This window comes from Cydia splendana, chromosome 14 (genome assembly GCF_910591565.1).
Source record: "Cydia splendana chromosome 14, ilCydSple1.2, whole genome shotgun sequence".
NCBI classification, from domain to species: domain Eukaryota; kingdom Metazoa; phylum Arthropoda; class Insecta; order Lepidoptera; family Tortricidae; genus Cydia; species Cydia splendana.
The window spans coordinates 10305867-10324542 of record NC_085973.1 but is presented as its reverse complement, the minus strand read 5'-3'; the positions used below and the strand labels follow the sequence as shown (position 1 = coordinate 10324542).

The 18676-nt window shown below is 36.7% G+C and overlaps 1 protein-coding gene across 1 annotated transcript in view; it reads right to left on the bottom strand.

Annotated features, from left to right (window-relative positions):
* LOC134796789 (uncharacterized) overlaps window positions 1-18676 on the bottom strand; it is a 285519-nt gene that overhangs the window by 54036 nt on the left and 212807 nt on the right. The window contains exon 8 of the mRNA XM_063769010.1: window positions 12638-12787. Coding sequence (XP_063625080.1) covers window positions 12638-12787 — 150 coding nt within the window. The remainder of the gene's footprint in view (window positions 1-12637; window positions 12788-18676) is intronic.

Sequence of the window (18676 nt, the reverse complement as noted above, 5' to 3'; positions counted from 1 at the left end):
TGAGATTGTTCTGCAAGTTGCATCGTAAGGACCCGATTCTGACTATTTTTTTCAGCCGTCGACTTAGGAGCGTAAGTTGAGTTATTCAGATTTTCAAGTTTAATTTTTTTCCGGTAAATCTGTTTTGATCGCCCGCAAATGACCTATCTATCTTGAATCAGTATAGTCTGCTGACGTTGTCCTGCAAAGGGCATCGTAAGGACCCGATTCTGAGTATTTTTTTCGGCCGTCAACTTAGGAGCATAATTTGAGTAATTCCGATTTACAAGTTTAATTTTTTTCCGGTAAATCTGTTTCGAACGCCCGCAAATGACCTATCTATCTTGAATCACAATCAGTATGGTCTGCTGAAGTTGTCCTGCAAGTGGCATCGTAAGGACCCGATTCTGAGTATTTTTTTCAGCGTGCGACTTAGGAGCATAATTTGAGTAATTCAGATTTTCTAGTTTTATTTTTTTCCGGTAAATCTGTTTTGATCGCCCGCAAATGACCTATCTATCTTGAATCAGTATAGTCTGCTGACGTTGTCCTGCAAAGGGCATCGTAAGGACCCGATTCTGAGTATTTTTTTCGGCCGTCAACTTAGGAGCATAATTTGAGTAATTCCGATTTACAAGTTTTATTTTTTTCCGGTAAATCTGTTTTGATCGCCCGCAAATGACCTATCTATCTTGAATCAGCATAATCATCTGACGTCGTCCTGCAAAGGGCATCGTAAGGACCCGATTCTGAGTATTTTTTTCGGCCGTCAACTTAGGAGCATAATTTGAGTAATTCCGATTTACAAGTTTTAATTTTTTCCGGTAAATCTGTTTCGATTGCCCGCAAATGACCTATCTATCTTGAATCAGTATAGTCTGCTGACGTTGTCCTGCAAGTGGCATCGTAAGGACCCGATTCTGAGTATTTTTTTCAGCCTGCGACTTAGGAGCGTAAGTTGAGTTATTCATATTTTCAAGTTTTATTTTTTTCCGTTAAATCTGTTTCGAACGCCCGCAAATGACCTATCTGTCTTGAATCAGTATGGTCTGCTGACATTGTCCTGCAAGTGGCATCGTAAGGACCCGAATTTAAGTATTTTTTTTCAGCTGTCGACCTAGGAGCATAATTTGAGTAATTCAGAATTTCAAGTTTTATTTTTTTCCGGTAAATCTGTTTTGATCGCCCGCAAATGACCTATCTATCTTGAATCAGTATGGTCTGCTGAGATTGTCCTGCAAGTGGCATCGTAAGGACCCGATTCTGAGTATTTTTCAGCCGTCGACTAAGGAGCGTAAGTTGAGTTATTCAGATTTTCAAGTTTTAATTTTTTTCCAGCAAATCTGTTTCGAACGCCCGCAAATGACCTATCTATCTTGAATCAGTATGGTCTGCTGAGATTGTCCTGCAAGTGGCATCGTAAGGACCCGATTTTGACTATTTTTTTCAGCCGTCGACTTAGGAGCGTAAGTTGAGTTATTCAGGTTTTCAAGTTTTAATTTTTTCCGGCAAATCTGTTTCGAACGCCCGCAAATGACCTATCTATCTTGAATCAGTATGGTCAGCTCAAGTTGTCCTGCAAGTGGCATCGTAAGGACCCGATTCTGAGTATTTTTTTCAGCGTGCGACTTAGGAGCATAATTTGAGTAATTCAGATTTTCTAGTTTTATTTTTTTCTGGTAAATCTGTTTCGAACGCCCGCAAACGACCTATCTATCTTGAATCAGTATAGTCTGCTGACGTTGTCCTGCAAAGCGCATCGTAAGGACCCGATTCTGAGTATTTTTTTCGGCCGTCAACTTAGGAGCATAATTTGAGTAATTCCGATTTACAAGTTTTATTTTTTTCCGGTAAATCTGTTTTGATCGCCCGCAAATGACCTATCTATCTTGAATCAGCATAATCATCTGACGTCGTCCTGCAAAGGGCATCGTAAGGACCCGATTCTGAGTATTTTTTTCGGCCGTCAACTTAGGAGCATAATTTGAGTAATTCCGATTTACAAGTTTTAATTTTTTCCGGTAAATCTGTTTCGATTGCCCGCAAATGACCTATCTATCTTGAATTAGTATAGTCTGCTGACGTTGTCCTGCAAGTGGCATCGTAAGGACCCGATTCTGAGTATTTTTTTCAGCCTGCGACTTAGGAGCGTAAGTTGAGTTATTCATATTTTCAAGTTTTATTTTTTTCCGGTAAATCTGTTTTGATCGCCCGCAAATGACCTATCTATCTTGAATCAGGTTGGTCTACTGACGTTGTCCTGCAAGTGGCATCGTAAGGACCCGATTCTGAATATTTTTTTCAGCCGTCGACTTAGGAGCGTAAGTTGAGTAATTTTGATTTTCAAGTTTTATTTTTTTCTGGTAAATCTGTTTCGAACGCCCGCAAATGACCTATCTATCTTGAATCAGTATGGTCTGCTGAGATTGTCCTGCAAGTGGCATCGTAAGGACCCGATTCTGAGTATTTTTCAGCCGTCGACTAAGGAGCGTAAGTTGAGTTATTCAGATTTTCATGTTTTAATTTTTTCCGGCAAATCTGTTCCGAACGCCCGCAAATGACCTATCTGTGTTGAATCAGTATAGTCTGCTGACATTGTCCTGCAAGTGGCATCGTAAGGACCCGATTCTAAGTATTTTTTTCAGCCGTCGACCTAGGAGCATAATTTGAGTAATTCAGAATTTCAAGTTTTATTTCTTTCTGGTAAATCTGTTTTGATCGCCCGCAAATGACCTATCTATCGTGAATCAGGTTGGTCTACTGACGTTGTCCTGCAAGTGGCATCGTAAGGACCCGATTCTGAATATTTTTTTGAGCCGTCGACTTAGGAGCGTAAGTTGAGTTAATCAGATTTTCAAGTTTTAAGTTTTTTTAGCAAATCTGTTTCGAACGCCCGCAAATGACCTATCTATCTTGAATCAGTATGGTCTGCTGAGATTGTCCTGCAAGTGGCATCGTAAGGACCCGATTCTGAGTTTTTTTTCAGCCGTCGACTTAGGAGCGTAAGTTGAGTTATTCAGATTTTCATGTTTTAATTTTTTCCGGGAAATCTGTTTCGAACGCCCGCAAATGACCTATCTGTCTTGAATCAGTATAGTCTGCTGACATTGTCCTGCAAGTGGCATCGTAAGGACCCCATTCTAAGTATTTTGTTCAGCCGTCGACCTAGGAGCATAATTTGAGTAATTCAGAATTTCAAGTTTTATTTTTTTCCGGTAAATCTGTTTTGATCGCCCGCAAATGACCTATCTATCTTGAATCAGGTTGGTCTACTGACGTTGTCCTGCAAGTGGCATCGTAAGGACCCGATTCTGAGTATTTTTTTCAGCCTGCGACTTAGTAGCATAATTTGAGTAATTCCGATTTTCAAGTTTTAATTTTTTCCGGCAAATCTGTTTCGAACGCCCGCAAATGACCTATCTATCTTGAATCAGTATGGTCTGCTGACATTGTCCTGCAAGTGGCATCGTAAGGACCCGATTCTGCATATTTTTTTCAGCCTGCGACTTAGTAGCATAATTTGAGTAATTCAGATTTTCAAGTTTTATTTTTTTCTGGTAAATCTGTTTCGAACGCCCGTAAATGACCTAACTATCTTGAATTGGCATGGTCTGCTGACATTGTCCTGCAAGTGGCATCGTAAGGACCCGATTCTGAGTATTTTTTTCAGCCGTCGACTTAGGCACATTACTTGCCTCGGCTGGCCCATATATATGATTTTTTCGATTTTATTTTTTTATGTCAAATCTAATGAGATCCTAACGATTTTAATGCCTGAACAAACGTGAACTAACGTCGCTCTATGACTTCACATGGTTAGTTTGGCTGATTTCGGGGTGGGGTGGCTAGCGTGAAGACAGCCACCCCACTTTGAAAAAATAAAAAAAAATGTAGGAATCGGGTCCTAACGATTTAAATGCCTGAACAAACGTGAACTAACGAATTTCTTGCTATCTAGACCAAAAAAAATTACAAAAAGTGATTTGGGGTGGCTAGCGTGAAGACAGCCATAGTATAAAAAAATATAAAACGACGGATATCTCTTATTATGTTTTGAACGCCCGCAAGGCACTATAATTTATCGCTTAAATATCGTCCATATAAGTTTATTCAAGCTAAAGAATCGTTAGTATCCGCGTCGATTGCTTGCTAGACCACATTACTTGGCTCCGCTGTCCCATATATATGAATTTTTCGATTTTATTTTTTTATGGCAAATCTAATGAGATCCTAACGATTTTAATGCCTGAACAAACGTGAACTAACGTCGCTCGATGACTTCACATGGTTAGTTTGGCTGATTTCGGGGTGGGGTGGCTAGCGTGAAGACAGCCACCCCACTTTGAAAAAATAAAAAAAAATGAAGGAATCGGGTCCTAACGATTTTAATGCCTGAACAAACGTGAACTAACGAATATCTTGCTATCTAGACCAAAAAAAATTACAAAAAGTGGTTTGGGGTGGCTAGCGTGAAGACAGCCACCCCCTTTTGTTTTTTAAAAAAAATGATGTTAGAATCGGGTCCTTACGATTTTACCTACTGAACAAACGTGAACTAACGATGAACAAACGATATAGCTATGCCATTTGCGGGCAAACGATATGGGGTGGTCAACTTCACGAGCATACACGAATTCTGCGTGTGGACGGCACTACGAGCATTACATGTAACGCTCATGCCGGATCCATTGTCTGTCGGTTCCTAGCGCGCGTCCACACGTTGACGCTATATATTACACTATTATCTTACATTACACGTTACACCTGTCTGGATCCGGCTTTATGATCCTGAATATAATTAGTACTCCAACAACATTTTTACTTTTTAGTTGTAGGTAATCGACCTAAATGTCACAGGGATACATTTTTAATTTACTTGTCATTGTTAATTTACTATCAAAAACAAAGGCCGACTTAGTCACGACGTGACACATGACAATTGTTCGATTAAATTAGGTAATACGCAACGCTCTTACAGACTAACTGGAATTAAAGATTCATGTGCCATTAGTATGAATAAAGGATGCGTCGATCAACATAAATTGGTTTTACTCTCACGGGTAACAGTTTATGTTACGATAAGTATATAAAAGAAGGGTCGGGATACTGACCATAATAAAATGATATCAATGTCGATGTCATCCGCGGGGTACCCCAAAACTGACGAATAGAATAAAAATGGTTATTGTGGCAACGATCAGGCAAAAAGCCAATACATTTCGTATGCCTATGTACATACACCGTCATACAGAAGTTGGACTATTTAACTGAAGCTTTTTGAATTTGGATAATTTTTATTATTCAGAAAGCTACATGCTCTTTCGATCCTAGAAAACGTCCCAAAATTTCCATACATTTTTCGGTCCTTCTATTTCGTTACCGTCATACAAAGTGTATCAAAAATGGTAACGGAATGGAAATAAAAATCTTGGTAAACCTTTTCTGGGATCGAATAAGCTACTGATTCGTGATTTGTGAAAAAAGGTAAAATAATGAAATTTAATCGCGTTAGACCCGTTAATGATATTTAATTATCTCGTGATTCTGAGTAGAAATGACAAAAAATTAGAGTACCTTTACAACTTTGAATAAAATCGCCCAGTTATCTAAGGTATACTACATCATCCCTTATTTCACCTGCCTACATCCTACCAGCATGTGGACATGTCTTTCTAATATACATAAGATTATGAAATATGTTCCTACCTTTCAGCTATGAGCACTTTCGATCATAGGTCAAAGGTCAGTCAAAGAATTTAATTTCCGACCCATTTTGTACCTTGTCACAGCGACAATAACTGACAGCACTAAAAACGGACACCAACATTTTGATAGATTTGACTTGTTTAGTTCCTGGACGGTGTATGAGGCTTTTTTATCTTTGAATCCAGTTTTTTTTTAATCGGCCTCCGACCCATAAATAAGATACACCCGTAGCTCTTATATTTTTTTTAGATCTTAATAACTGCTTCATCTGGGTTAAGTAAACAAACACCCTGCGCATAACATCTGGTTATACTTATAGACCTAATGCAAGTCACGGCCAGCTCTCATCAGTATACAACTCTCATTACTGGCAATATTGCGGCTTAGCACCAAGAACCCAAGTCGGGATCATGGTATAACTTGGACAACAATCGGCGCATTTACCCAGATGGTTCACATTAATGCGCAAGCTCCTACCTACCATCGTCTTAGAGGTTACTTGAAATTGAAATCTCAGTTGTTCACAGCAAGGTTGGTTTTGCAGCTAAGGTGAATAATGAAATGCGAGCTTTTGTAAGCGATCCCTCAGAATGTTGTTGGCGATAAGACGCCGGGAGGGCGCCAGTGCGACTATTCCCATTGGTTGCCCGCGTCACGTTCTCAGGCGAACTTACATAACGTGATCTCGAAATCCGTAACAACAATGAGTAACCAGAGAGCGCACTTACGAGTATGGTTTGCTTGAGCTTCCAAGCCACTGGTTCTTGTTAAGCAATAGCAATTGCAGCGCAGATCCGCAGACGACGTGGCAATAAATTGAAAACGTGTCGGGAATGACACAGCGTATGCCACTGCGAGTTTTAATTTACAATAAACATTGTTGGCCTACTTTAAACGACTGGGTAAATAAAGTTCCGTTAATGCAAGCATCAGAAACGGTACACAATATAATGACGCCGTTTGTAAAAAAATTGTACTACATTTTCCGATTCTTTTTAATCTAATGTCGTAAACGTGTAGAAAATCACATCAGTGGGTCCGACTTGATGTGTTGAAGCCCACATTTACTTTAATAAATATATTTTCTCGATTTAAATCCGCACCTCACCTCTATCCTCTGTAGGTATAACTCACCTCAATATAGAAATAATATATCTGCATCAAGATAGCAAGAGGTGATTTTTTTACCAAAATTGAGAGGCATTAACTGTCTGATATAAATTCAAATGAAGGTCTAACTTTTATATAGTACGTAAGTATAAGTATCCTTTTATCTGAAGGTTCACGGTCGACTAAAAATTGTTTGATGCAGCCACTTTGAAAGTTTCAACATAACCTGAATATTATTCGGGCACGTATATTTTATTTAGAATAAAGATAGCGCACACATCAAATATATTGTACTATGTATATAAAAATAATACTTTAGCAAATTCAGTTACCTCCACGTTTACGACCATAATGTACGACATATAAATTACAAATATCTATAATAACTAAGTTTAAGGATCACCGTTTTTAAACTGTTGTATTATAGTACAATAACCGAATTTATGGAAGAAAAGAAATTTTAGACATAGAACGTCCTACAATAAACCTATTGATTAATATAAAATATTCTAAATATCTATATAATGATAAGTTAGTTATACGTTTGTAAAAGCCACTAGAGTTATGTTAGAGATGTATTAAGTACCTGTAACTTAAGTGAATTATGTATGTACTTATGTTTGCTACACCCTTTTCAGGGTCCATGTGATACCATAAGAAATGTAAATACCACCTAAAATGTACCATGGAAGCAAGAAATAAATGAATACTGAATACTGAGTATAAAATTGGGTAGAATGCAACTTACGGGTGCGACTCGCGTACTATTTAAATATAAGAGTGTTCATCTGTACGTGGACCTAGAGTTTTTTCTAAACTCTCCATAAAGAAGATTCGGTGGTGGTAGTTAATGCACAATAACGAACATCATAATTATCAAAAATTGTATGGTAATTGAACAAGAGATGCAAGAGATATAGGGAATGGTTAACCAGAAAATGCATTTGTATACCTATAAGTAAAATATAGTTTAAAAAATATATAATACAGAAAACATTTGGCGAATTGAGCTATTTACCTACAAAAATGCTGGCAACATTTTTATTTGAAACCGGTGTCACAATTGTAGACATTTTAATTTCCTGCTGCAGGTATGGGCTTCTATCGGATATATACCAACATCGAATCATTGAACTGAGTATCTATTGTTAGAACTTATCTCATCACAATAAGATTCACGATTGGTCAATTATCTCGATCGATACGTCACATAAAATGTAATTAAATGTGCTTGAAATGATAACGGGAATTACGGTGCATTTCAGTTTAATTGTGTATTGTGTAGTTGACAGGCGTTTTAAAATATTTCGACAAAGTATTGGCTTTCATCGTACCAACAATATTAATTTTATTCTCGAATTTTTGTATTTGTTAAGTTTTTAGTCATCATCATCATCATTTCAGCCTATATACGTCCCACTGCTGGGCACAGGTCTCCTCTCATGCGCGAGAGGGCTTGGGCTATAGTCCCCACGCTAGCCCAATGCGGATTGGGGACTTCACATACACCTTTGAATTTCTTCGTAGATGTATGCAGGTTTCCTCACGATGTTTTCCTTCACCGAAAGCTAGTGATAAATATCAAATGATATTTCGTACATAAGTTCCGAAAAAGTCATTGGTACGAGCCAGGATTTGAACCCGCGACCTCCGGATTGAAAGTCGGACGTCATATCCACTCGGCTACCACCGCTTGTATGTGCTAAGTTTTTAGTGTTTGGGGAAAATAGGTAGTTTATCAAACTGCACAACGGGACCTAATCGCGTATTTAAGTTTTCAAAACTTAAATACGCGATTAAGTCCCGTTGTGCAGTTTGATAATGTTTAATAAAATAGGTAGGTACCTATTAATAATCCTACAATTGTTGGAACAGTTTCATTGAAAGACCAGCATCTAGGTACCTACCATAGCGTAGCAGCAAGTTAAGGGCAAACCTTCTCAGTGAAACTATAAAGTATTTATTTTTTGTCGTTTAAGTGTCCTGGATACATTACCTTTCATTCTGATATTTATTACAGCTTTGAATAATAATACATTCTACTTGGAAGTATGTACACAAATTCTAACAGCTTAAGTAACTCGTACATTACTATTGAATGTATATGTGTGATAATGATAAAACACTACACAAATGTCGGCCGCCGACATTTACATAGTACTAAACTTTAATACAATGCGTTTGAAACAATTATCGTATCCCATTATGCCATCCCATAGGCCAGCGGTTCTCAATCTTTTTTTTTGACGGAACCCTTTTGGTAAACGAAATACTCGATGGAACCCTACAATGGCGGTGGCGGCATAGTAAAAATTTTCGAGGCGACTAAAGCATAGTGTTCTAAATTCTTGCGGAACCCCTGCAGGGGTGTCGCGGAACCTGTTCTGCGGAACACACATAGAGTATGGCTGCCATAGGCCCATTATCGTAATTGTCGAAATAAAAATCAATTTCATAGCTGCGAAACTATGTTATACTATGTTTTTAAGATATAATATAATAAACAAAATTGAGAACGTAAGTTTCATGTATGCTTATAGTACCTATACAATATTACATTATGTTTACTCTCCTAAGTAACTGTCATACGAGAATAGAAATGGTAGATTTGCGTGGTCCGTTGCTTCATAAGTGTCGTGTTTAATTATGACATAAATAACTATTCAAGCAAATTTATCGTGAGTGTGTAGGTCTTCGCAAACTAATGTGCTACACGACATTTAAGGTTGTAAGTGTTGTAACACTTTAATTACATTATACATATTGTTATGAAATGGACATTCAGAGTTTTTGTACCCGAGGGAGTAAATTACTTTTAATTTACTATAATATATTATATTATTATCTAGTTTGTCTCTGAATAAAAAAGCTACGGTACGGTAGCGTGGCATAGGTGAAAATAGTTTAATTTACTGCCATTTGACGTTCAGATTACTAATCTTTAAATTAGATCAGATTATTTCTAAGTTTTAATTTGTAAAATGGATTTAAAACAATAAAGAAGCGAATTTTTAATTAGTTTGTATAAAATTAATTTGTTTTGTTGCTTATCAGCCACTTTATTTAAAATGTAATATGTAAAATAAGCGATCACGATATTTCGGTTACCTGATATTCGCGACAGCAATGCCGGTCGTAACATGCGGTACCTGAACACTTGATATGTAACGGTATATAATAAGGCATTAAAACACTCGTGTGATCCTATTATGGAACTCGCTTTGTTCGTTTCATCTCAAAACCATACTCGTATTTTAATGCCTTTCATTATGTAGCAATCACCTACTATTAAAATTACGAAACAATAAATAAAAATAATGATACATAATCATTAATTAGCAAAGGAGGAAGAATTATTGACGACAAGGACAAAAATACCTCTTTAATTTCCTCAATAGCTTTTTATTTTATTAAAATGAAACATGGCAACAACAAAAGCGATAGGTACAACAATTAAATTTTGCGTGTTCCTTTTGGGTTAATTAAACAAAGTTTCCCTGGCATCGAAAGTAATAACGGGAGTCTTGACGTTCCGTTGGAATTAGAAAAAGTTCCCGTCACGTCATCTGTAAGTGTTGGAGGGAATATTTTTCAAACGATTCTTTTTTTGTTGTTTGATACCTGTCCACCGTAAAATTTTATTGGGCGCAGTAAGGGCACTAACGGAAACCCAACGAGTATAACTTTTTTGTGTCTGAATACGTGCGTCTCGGTCTTTTTATTTTATCCATTACTTAGTCGTCTGATGGCTGTGTTTTTTTACTGAATTATAAATAGACCGGTATTTTGTAAATGTTAAAGTTTAGTAACTTAGAAGTATCTAATATTTATATAAATCAACATACCTACTTAGTACTTAGATCTAATAGTACTTTATTGATAATTTTCGTACAACACATTTTACTCACAATTTATATCACGTGGTTTTATGATATATCAGAAAATAGCTTTGTTTCTGACAATCGAGCAAATGAGATGATACTAGTATTTTCACAATGGAAAGACGGAATACCTTGAAATCAAATTTTCATCAAAATGTAAGTTAATATGACAAGAGAGACATACAAAGAAACCCCTCGAAGTTTGGTAATTTTATAAAGGAGTTGTCGTGCGAGTCTCTACTTCAATTTTATGTTACTAACGAAACACGGAATCCCTTTGTATCTATTGCTTATTCGAAATTCCAAACGTTCCAAAAAAAAAACATACTTCCACAAGCTATCGATAGCTTTTGCCTTTGGAATTTGCCTACTTCCTAACATAAAACATTCATCAAATCAATTTTAGCAAATAGGTACCTAAATAATCAACATTCAATTTAAGAACGAGCTCTTATTGCCAATTACTTTTCTGTATACGAGACAGTCACAAGACGAGATCGAGTTTGTTGAGAGCCATGTGATTATGTTAAAGAAGTTAAGATGGTTGATTGATTGAAAAATTGAGCGTAGGTCATAATACTCGTATTGAAATGTACCAATTCATTCTAACATTCTATTAGAGGTGATACTTAAATATTATATATAGATCTTAATAAAAAAGTACCTACCTAATTTTGCTTTTATTTACATAAGGTATTGTCAGATTAATCTTTTAGAGGGAAGTAAATAGCGTATTACTTTAATATATAATACATACTTAAATAAAATATGTTTATTATGCTTTCATTAATTTGGAGTCTGTGAAAGAAGTTGAAATTATGAATATGAGTAACACGATAGTTTCATTTCATTCACGCGCAAAAACAAAGCTAAAATGCAAATATAATAAATAGCGTCATCTACAAAAAATACGTGGCACTTGGCGTTGTATGGACTCTCTTTTTAGGGTTCCGTACCCAAAGGGTAAAACGGGACCCTATTACTAAGACTCCGCTGTCCGTCCGTCCGTCTGTCACCAGGCTGTATCTCACGAACCGTGATAGCTAGACAGTTGAAATTTTCACAGATGATGTATTTCTGTTGCCGCTATAACAACAAATACAAAAAAGTACGGAACTCTCGGTGGGCGAGTCCGACTCGCACTTGTCCGGTTTTTTTAATACGCACAGGAATAGCATACGACTTACCCAAAGAAATCGAGCTATAATTATTTTAAGTCAAGATTATTTGTGTATAGACATATACCCAACCAAAATAACAAATATAAACCAAGTAATCTTTGTTGTTCATCCTTTATCATGCGCAATGTGACAGGAAAAGAATCACCGTAGGCCGGTGATTCCATACCTGCCTTAACCGCTATAATTGTATCTACTAAAGTATGATTGATACGTTATAAACTAAATATATGTATAATGACAGCGTATTACGATAGTTAGTAATTATCAAAAAGAAAAGATAATTATCCTCTTCTGCCGAACATATGCCTTCAATATTTCTGCATGTAAAGATAGGCTCCTGTTCCGGTGCCTTGTGTATGTCTTTTTGTAGTTTAAGGGTTATTTTTGTTATTATAAAACACCCAAGAGATGCCTCAGGGCTTTCCCGCCTTTCTATCCTCAGCAACACTTTTAGCCTCGTTTCAGCTGAGTCCAACTGCAGCTCGTCCTCGATGGACCGCCGCCATCTCATTCAGGATCATTCCATGAAATTGACAACCGTTGTTCCGTACAAGCGCGAATTTTCTGAAGATTTGTAGGTCAGTACACGAGTTTCTTTTCCCGTGAGAAATATTCAAAAATGTGCCAAGAAAAATAAAAAAATACACGAAATAAAATGCGTTTGTACGGGATAGGCCGTGGAATGCTTGTTCAGTAATTTGCGCATTTTACCAAGCGAGTTATCTCCCTTGAGATATCAGGAACATAACTGATTGATCACATTTTATATATTTAACTCACCATTGTCTGCGTTGTCCCGATCGGGTCCGCTGTCGTGCTCCGATTCCGACTCGTCCCAGATCGTGTCGGTCGTGATCTTCTGCCGTGAGCACTCGATCCAGTACCCGGGCGTCGGGATCAGGCTGTGTGGATACTCTTCGCAGAATTCATCTGGAAACGGGAAATCGTATTAGGACTGTATGATGTATAGCGTTTACGATTTTGATCGACGGAGGCTGCTTTTAGAAATAAAAGTAAAATTGGCTCTAAAATAGTTGACGGCATTCAATACGTACCTACAGTCAGCTGCAGATATAGTTGGCCCCCCGCAAAACATTTCACCAGTTCGGATATATGATGGTCGTTCTTGTCTACGTGACAGTGTGATAAAACGGTGCCCGTCACTTTCTATCCCATGGTGTTAAAAAGTGACAGTTATTTTATCACGTGGATAAAGATGGATAAAGCTATCCATAATACGCCTTCAGGAGTCAGCAATTTCTGATAATGTACACCGAGCCGTAGAACTGGATGACCACTTTATGAATGGCGCATGATTGATGAAAATCGCAATCGCTAGAATTTCAGACCAATTTTTAAAGATCGAACGCCACTCCATTGTTCTTTTAACTTAAACTTAAATATTCAAGAAAATATTCATATCTGGAGTCGCGAACATTTTTACAACAAATCTCATAGTTCAGTAAATAGTCTAATAACATACATACATATATCAACAATATATACAGCACATAGACTACGAGTATATATACAGGCCAGAACATACCCGTAATTCAAAAACTTCCATTGTACTCGGATTGTTAGAATAATGAAAATGGGGGGTACATCCGGCGGAAGAAGCGCTACCGGCCACTTCCGGGCGGCGTGGCGAGCCTTTTAGGCTTCATTAAAACAGACCTCTTGGCGGCTTTTTTACGATAATTTTGACATGAGAGTCAATTTAGTGTACCTACAGTGGAAGCATCCTGCTTTTCACTGGAAAAAGGAAAAGGTTTTTATATATCAAATCCATAACTCAAAATTACTAGGTAAATTCACTGCAAATCTACATATGTAAATTCTGTACCACTTTAGTCTTCTCTTCTTCCTCTTCGGTGTTGGTATAAAGCGGCACAGTTCACTGTAAGGTAGAACACCAAACTCTAATCAATATGCTTGGCGTTCATACTTAGAGTGAACTGTACATCGCTGTATCTTCTTTCTTGCGATTGAATTTTGTTGTTCTTCTTTCTTCGTAAACACCCTATTCTATAATAATATTTGCTATAGTTCTAAATGGCAAATAATACCTCAGGGTTCTCGATGCGGGAAAGTTTGACACTGGGCAAAAAAGCTTACTTTTGGAACTACTTGGAGCTATTTTTAAATGATAATTATTTTACAATAAATAAAGTTATTTTTTGTTATTTCACTGGTTATTTGCCAGGTAGATATTAAAAATAAAGAATATCACTTATAATTATAGTCAATTAAATTTCATCATTCTAGAGTAAATAATTCAGACATAATTCTAAGCCGACCACTGACTGACAGTCCGCCGGACGATATCGGCCGGTCAGTTGTTCGGAGCTGTCAAATTTTTGTTCTAACTGACAGGCCGATAACGTCCGGCGGCCTGTTAGTCAGTGGTCGGCTTTACTTGTAATATAAACAATTAAGTAGTGGTAAAGTGTTAAAGTAACATGTTTACCTACCCTTATATTCAACCGACGAAAAAGGTAACTCTCGTGATCTCAATTTGATACAAAAACTATTTGGCTATTCCACTGGGGTATTATAGGATTACGTGCCAAAAGCAGCGCCGCAATTAAAGGTTTATCTTGAACAACGAGCGAATAAAAGTAATAAAAAGATGTTAGAAGACATTAAGACGCAATTCTCGCAGTAAAGTTTAAATATTCAGGATTAAAGTGCGAGAATTGGTCTGCGTGAAGATAAGGCACTGCAGTAATGTTATAATATAATATTAATACCTACAGTTAAAGAAGAACTAATTTATATAATGTACCTACGGGCCCTACAGTTACAACTAAATTAAACCACGATACACGACCTTCAGCAATCATGTTACATTTTGTTATACTAATAAGTGCTTAGGAAAATATTAATAGCAGGAGCAGTAATCCTCTTATTGGTGGAGACCGAAGAATCGAGATCTACTCCAAAAGGATTAAAAACAATTCCTCGATACAACTCAGAACGGAATTAAATGCCTCGTCATAATAGTTTTAATGGGCGCTTTGAGAGGTTCCGAGTTGCGAGTTGCCGGAAAATGGAGACTTAATAGAAAGTCGCTGAACTTGCTACTAAATTCATGTAACCATAATACAAGATCTGGTGGCCGATTCTGACTTAAAATTTTGTCTAAATTGTTATGACACGATGATACGACCTTGACACGGCTAGCAGCGCACTTTAGTGGAAATGACTACAGGCCTCTCATTGCATTTCACGCTCACCAAGGTAAAGGTTTAAAAAAACATCCATCCTATAGGGCGACGTATTGAAAAATTTATACACACAACTCAAATCAACTTAACGAAAATCGGTCACTTGCAATATATTTTTTATACATGGATTTTTCTATCATCACAAATTTTCATAATAAACACACTTTTCTTATTTGTGATATTTTCTGTAAATTTAATGTTATTTAATTACTCAGAATCATAAAAATAAAAGTTTCCCCACAGCTGCCGTACAGCAGTAGCTAAAACGTGAATTACATATTTTACTAACCCGATAAAAATATAAAAAAAAATAATAGAACTTATAAATATTATTTTTGATACATATTTAAATATTATACACAATGATGGTCTCTACTGGCGTGGTTGATTGTTCTGCAAGGCTCAGGAAAATAAAAAAAACCAGACTTGTAGACCGCACAGTCAACGTATCAGATTTTTATATCACTTATGTTACGAAACCTAATTGTGTACATATTTGAGCGTTTCTTTAATTTTTTGCCATTTTTATATATTGTGACCTTTTTTGCCACTTTTGTGTTATATATACTCAGAATCACGAGCTCTTCGATCCTAATGAAAAATAAAATGTCCCACAGTTTTTTTCCTGTTGTGTTACCATTTCCCCATATACTTTGTATGGCGGTAACAAAAAGGAAAGTTTGAAAATTATATGGAAATTTTAGGACAATTTTTTTCTCCTCTAAGGATGAAAAGGGCTTGTGATCCTGACTATAAATAACATAAAAATGGCAAAAAAGGACACAATATATAAAAATGGCAAAAAATAAAAGAAACGCTCATTTACGACCTACACTGCATTCATTTATAATGTGGGCCTAATTCTTCCAGCCTGAATAAACAGAGGCACGGTATGCACGTAACAAGGGCACTCAAAGTCTTATAGTCGTTGAATTTTAATGCTCCTTAAGCACCTCCAAGCTGTAAGTTGAGGGAGTGCATTCACAATGCTTGCGGGGAAGAGTTGATTTTTCGGGTCGTTGACGTAATATAGAAATCCGTAAAACACACGATCTTAAGGTATTCAAAGCGAAAAAAAAAAGATATTTCGTTAAGGATATAGTTAATACAATAGATTTTTTCACAAAATTATTTTGTTATGGTCCACATAGCCAACTCTGCATACAAAGTTTATTCTCATCAGAAAAAAGCCAATTTTTTCATAACAGAATACAAAACCGATTATACACTTAAAATCGTAACAGAGTATTGTTGTTGCAACTTGTAGTAAAAAAACAAACATAGGATAATCAATCACAGATCCACCTGGCTACTCTTGGTATCTTAAGGCTTGTGTAAGGGCATCTGCATAAATTACACGAGGTTCGGGTACTTTTTGACCTGCCCCTCCCCCGCTATGACCAAACCCCCCATAAGCTCTTTTTATTATACCCCAAACGTGATCTTTCGTGACTTTTTCGTGATCCCCCTCTCGAACCTTTGCGTGATTTGTGCACAAGCCCTCAGTACAAGATGATAATATGTATAGGTATGTACTCGGCGTACTCGTAATCGACAGATCAATATCAGAGCTCAATGTCTTTCAATTCTCTAAAATGTTCAATCCTAGTTAATACTTTAGCCCTATTTCTGTTCTTCCGTCCCTGCCGGTGGTTCGTGTACCGATCGTCCATAATAACTTTATGGCCATATTTAATCCCCGGCTCTACCCTTTTAATCAGGTTTTCACCATTTCGCTATACTTGGGTAAGTCTATTTAAAGTTGTACAGTCGAGTTAACCAACATCTGTACAAGCTAATGTTCCAAAAATATATTTACACGCTTCGAAGACACTGAAAATAAGACCAAGTAAATTTATATATTTTTCGAACGTTGGCTCGTAAAGATGTTACTCGACCGTACACTACGCTTTTTTTTTCAAATTTGGGAAATTTTATGCTATAATCTACTTAGAATCAGAAGTTCTTTCGATCCTTACTCGTACCATTTCGTTACCATTTTTCTTAGAATTTATATGACAGTAACGGAAAAGAAGGCACGACGATTGTATGGAAAGTTAGGGACCCTCTTCACTCCAATTATTAGGATCGAAAGAGCTCGGGATTCTAAGTAGAAATTAAGATAAAAATTCTCAAATTGAAATAAAAAGTAAAAAAAAATGACCCACCTATTTGTACTGCTTCTTAATGTAATTGAATGCATTCCCATATCGTTTACTGATTTAACTGGAGTCTTCGTCTCACACGCTTCTGGTAGGCGATGGGAACCACCTCCCAGATAAATGCTTACAATCAAATCCACTACTGTAAAGGAAAATGGACTTCACTGCTAGAATACTCAACAAGTCTACCAAGAAACAAGTTTTTCCAATAACTCTGAGCTCAATAAGATTATTGTTATAATTTTCTTTAGTACAGGTATAAGAAATACCTATTGTTGTTATTGTTACGTCACAGTTTCGACGAATTCATTTTCGTTTCTTTATTTGGACGAACGTGACGTAGACTTTTATTACGTTGGAAATCTTAGGTCATAATAATGTAACTAGTAATACAATTTTGACAATAAAATATTATCTTATTTTATCTTATCTTATCTTAGTAGCTAATCCTCTATACTACCGTAGTTAGTATAGGTAAATGAACTTTACTAAGAAATTTAAAACACGAAATGTTAGTGTATTGTGTATTTATATATCAACATCAACTAACAAGTGATAATATGTGAGATGTTCATGATACATAAATGACCGATTTTAATTTTCGATTAGTTGTCAAAAGGTATACATTCAATGTCTAAAGGAAGTTTATTCTACATATTGGAAAACGTTACGGTTACGGCCTAGCAAACTTAGTCAAGGGTGCAAGTAAGGGGGGTCATGAGAAAAAAAAAATATTACTGAATTATTTTTAACTTCATCAAAAAGAAGGGTGACGAAATTCCATATCGTTTCATATATCACTGTAATTTAATTCGTATGAAATCATACATAGAGTTGCAATTTGTTATAGCCTTTCATTGCACTAGTCACTATTCGTTTCTGGTAAACATTACAGCCTGGCTCTAATTACTAAACAAAAAAAAAAACCGGCCAAGTGCGAGTGAGACTCGTGCACGAAGGGTTCCGTACTATTACGCATAAAACGGCAAAAATATCACTGTTGTATGGGAGCCCCACTTAAATATTTAGTAACAGCGGCAACACAAATACATCATCTGTGAAAATTTCAATTGTCTAGCTATCACGGTTCATGAGATACAGCCTGGTGACAGTCTGTATCTCACTGGTGGAGTCTTAGTAATAGTTGGTAATAGGGTCCCGATTTTACCCTTTGGGTACGGAACCCTAAAAAGGCCATGATTGTAACTCCGGCGCCGACTTTAGCGAGAACGTAGCTTCCGTTGGAATTACCCGTTTTCGGTGAAACTTGGGTAAACAACCAGAAGCACTACCACCAGTTTTAACATTGACATATTTACTCACGTTTAAGTAACTTACTTTCTATGCATCTCGCTCGTACTCGCATATTAGTGCAAGCGAGATGTATAGAAAGTAATTTACGTAGACGCGAGTTAATCTGTCAATGT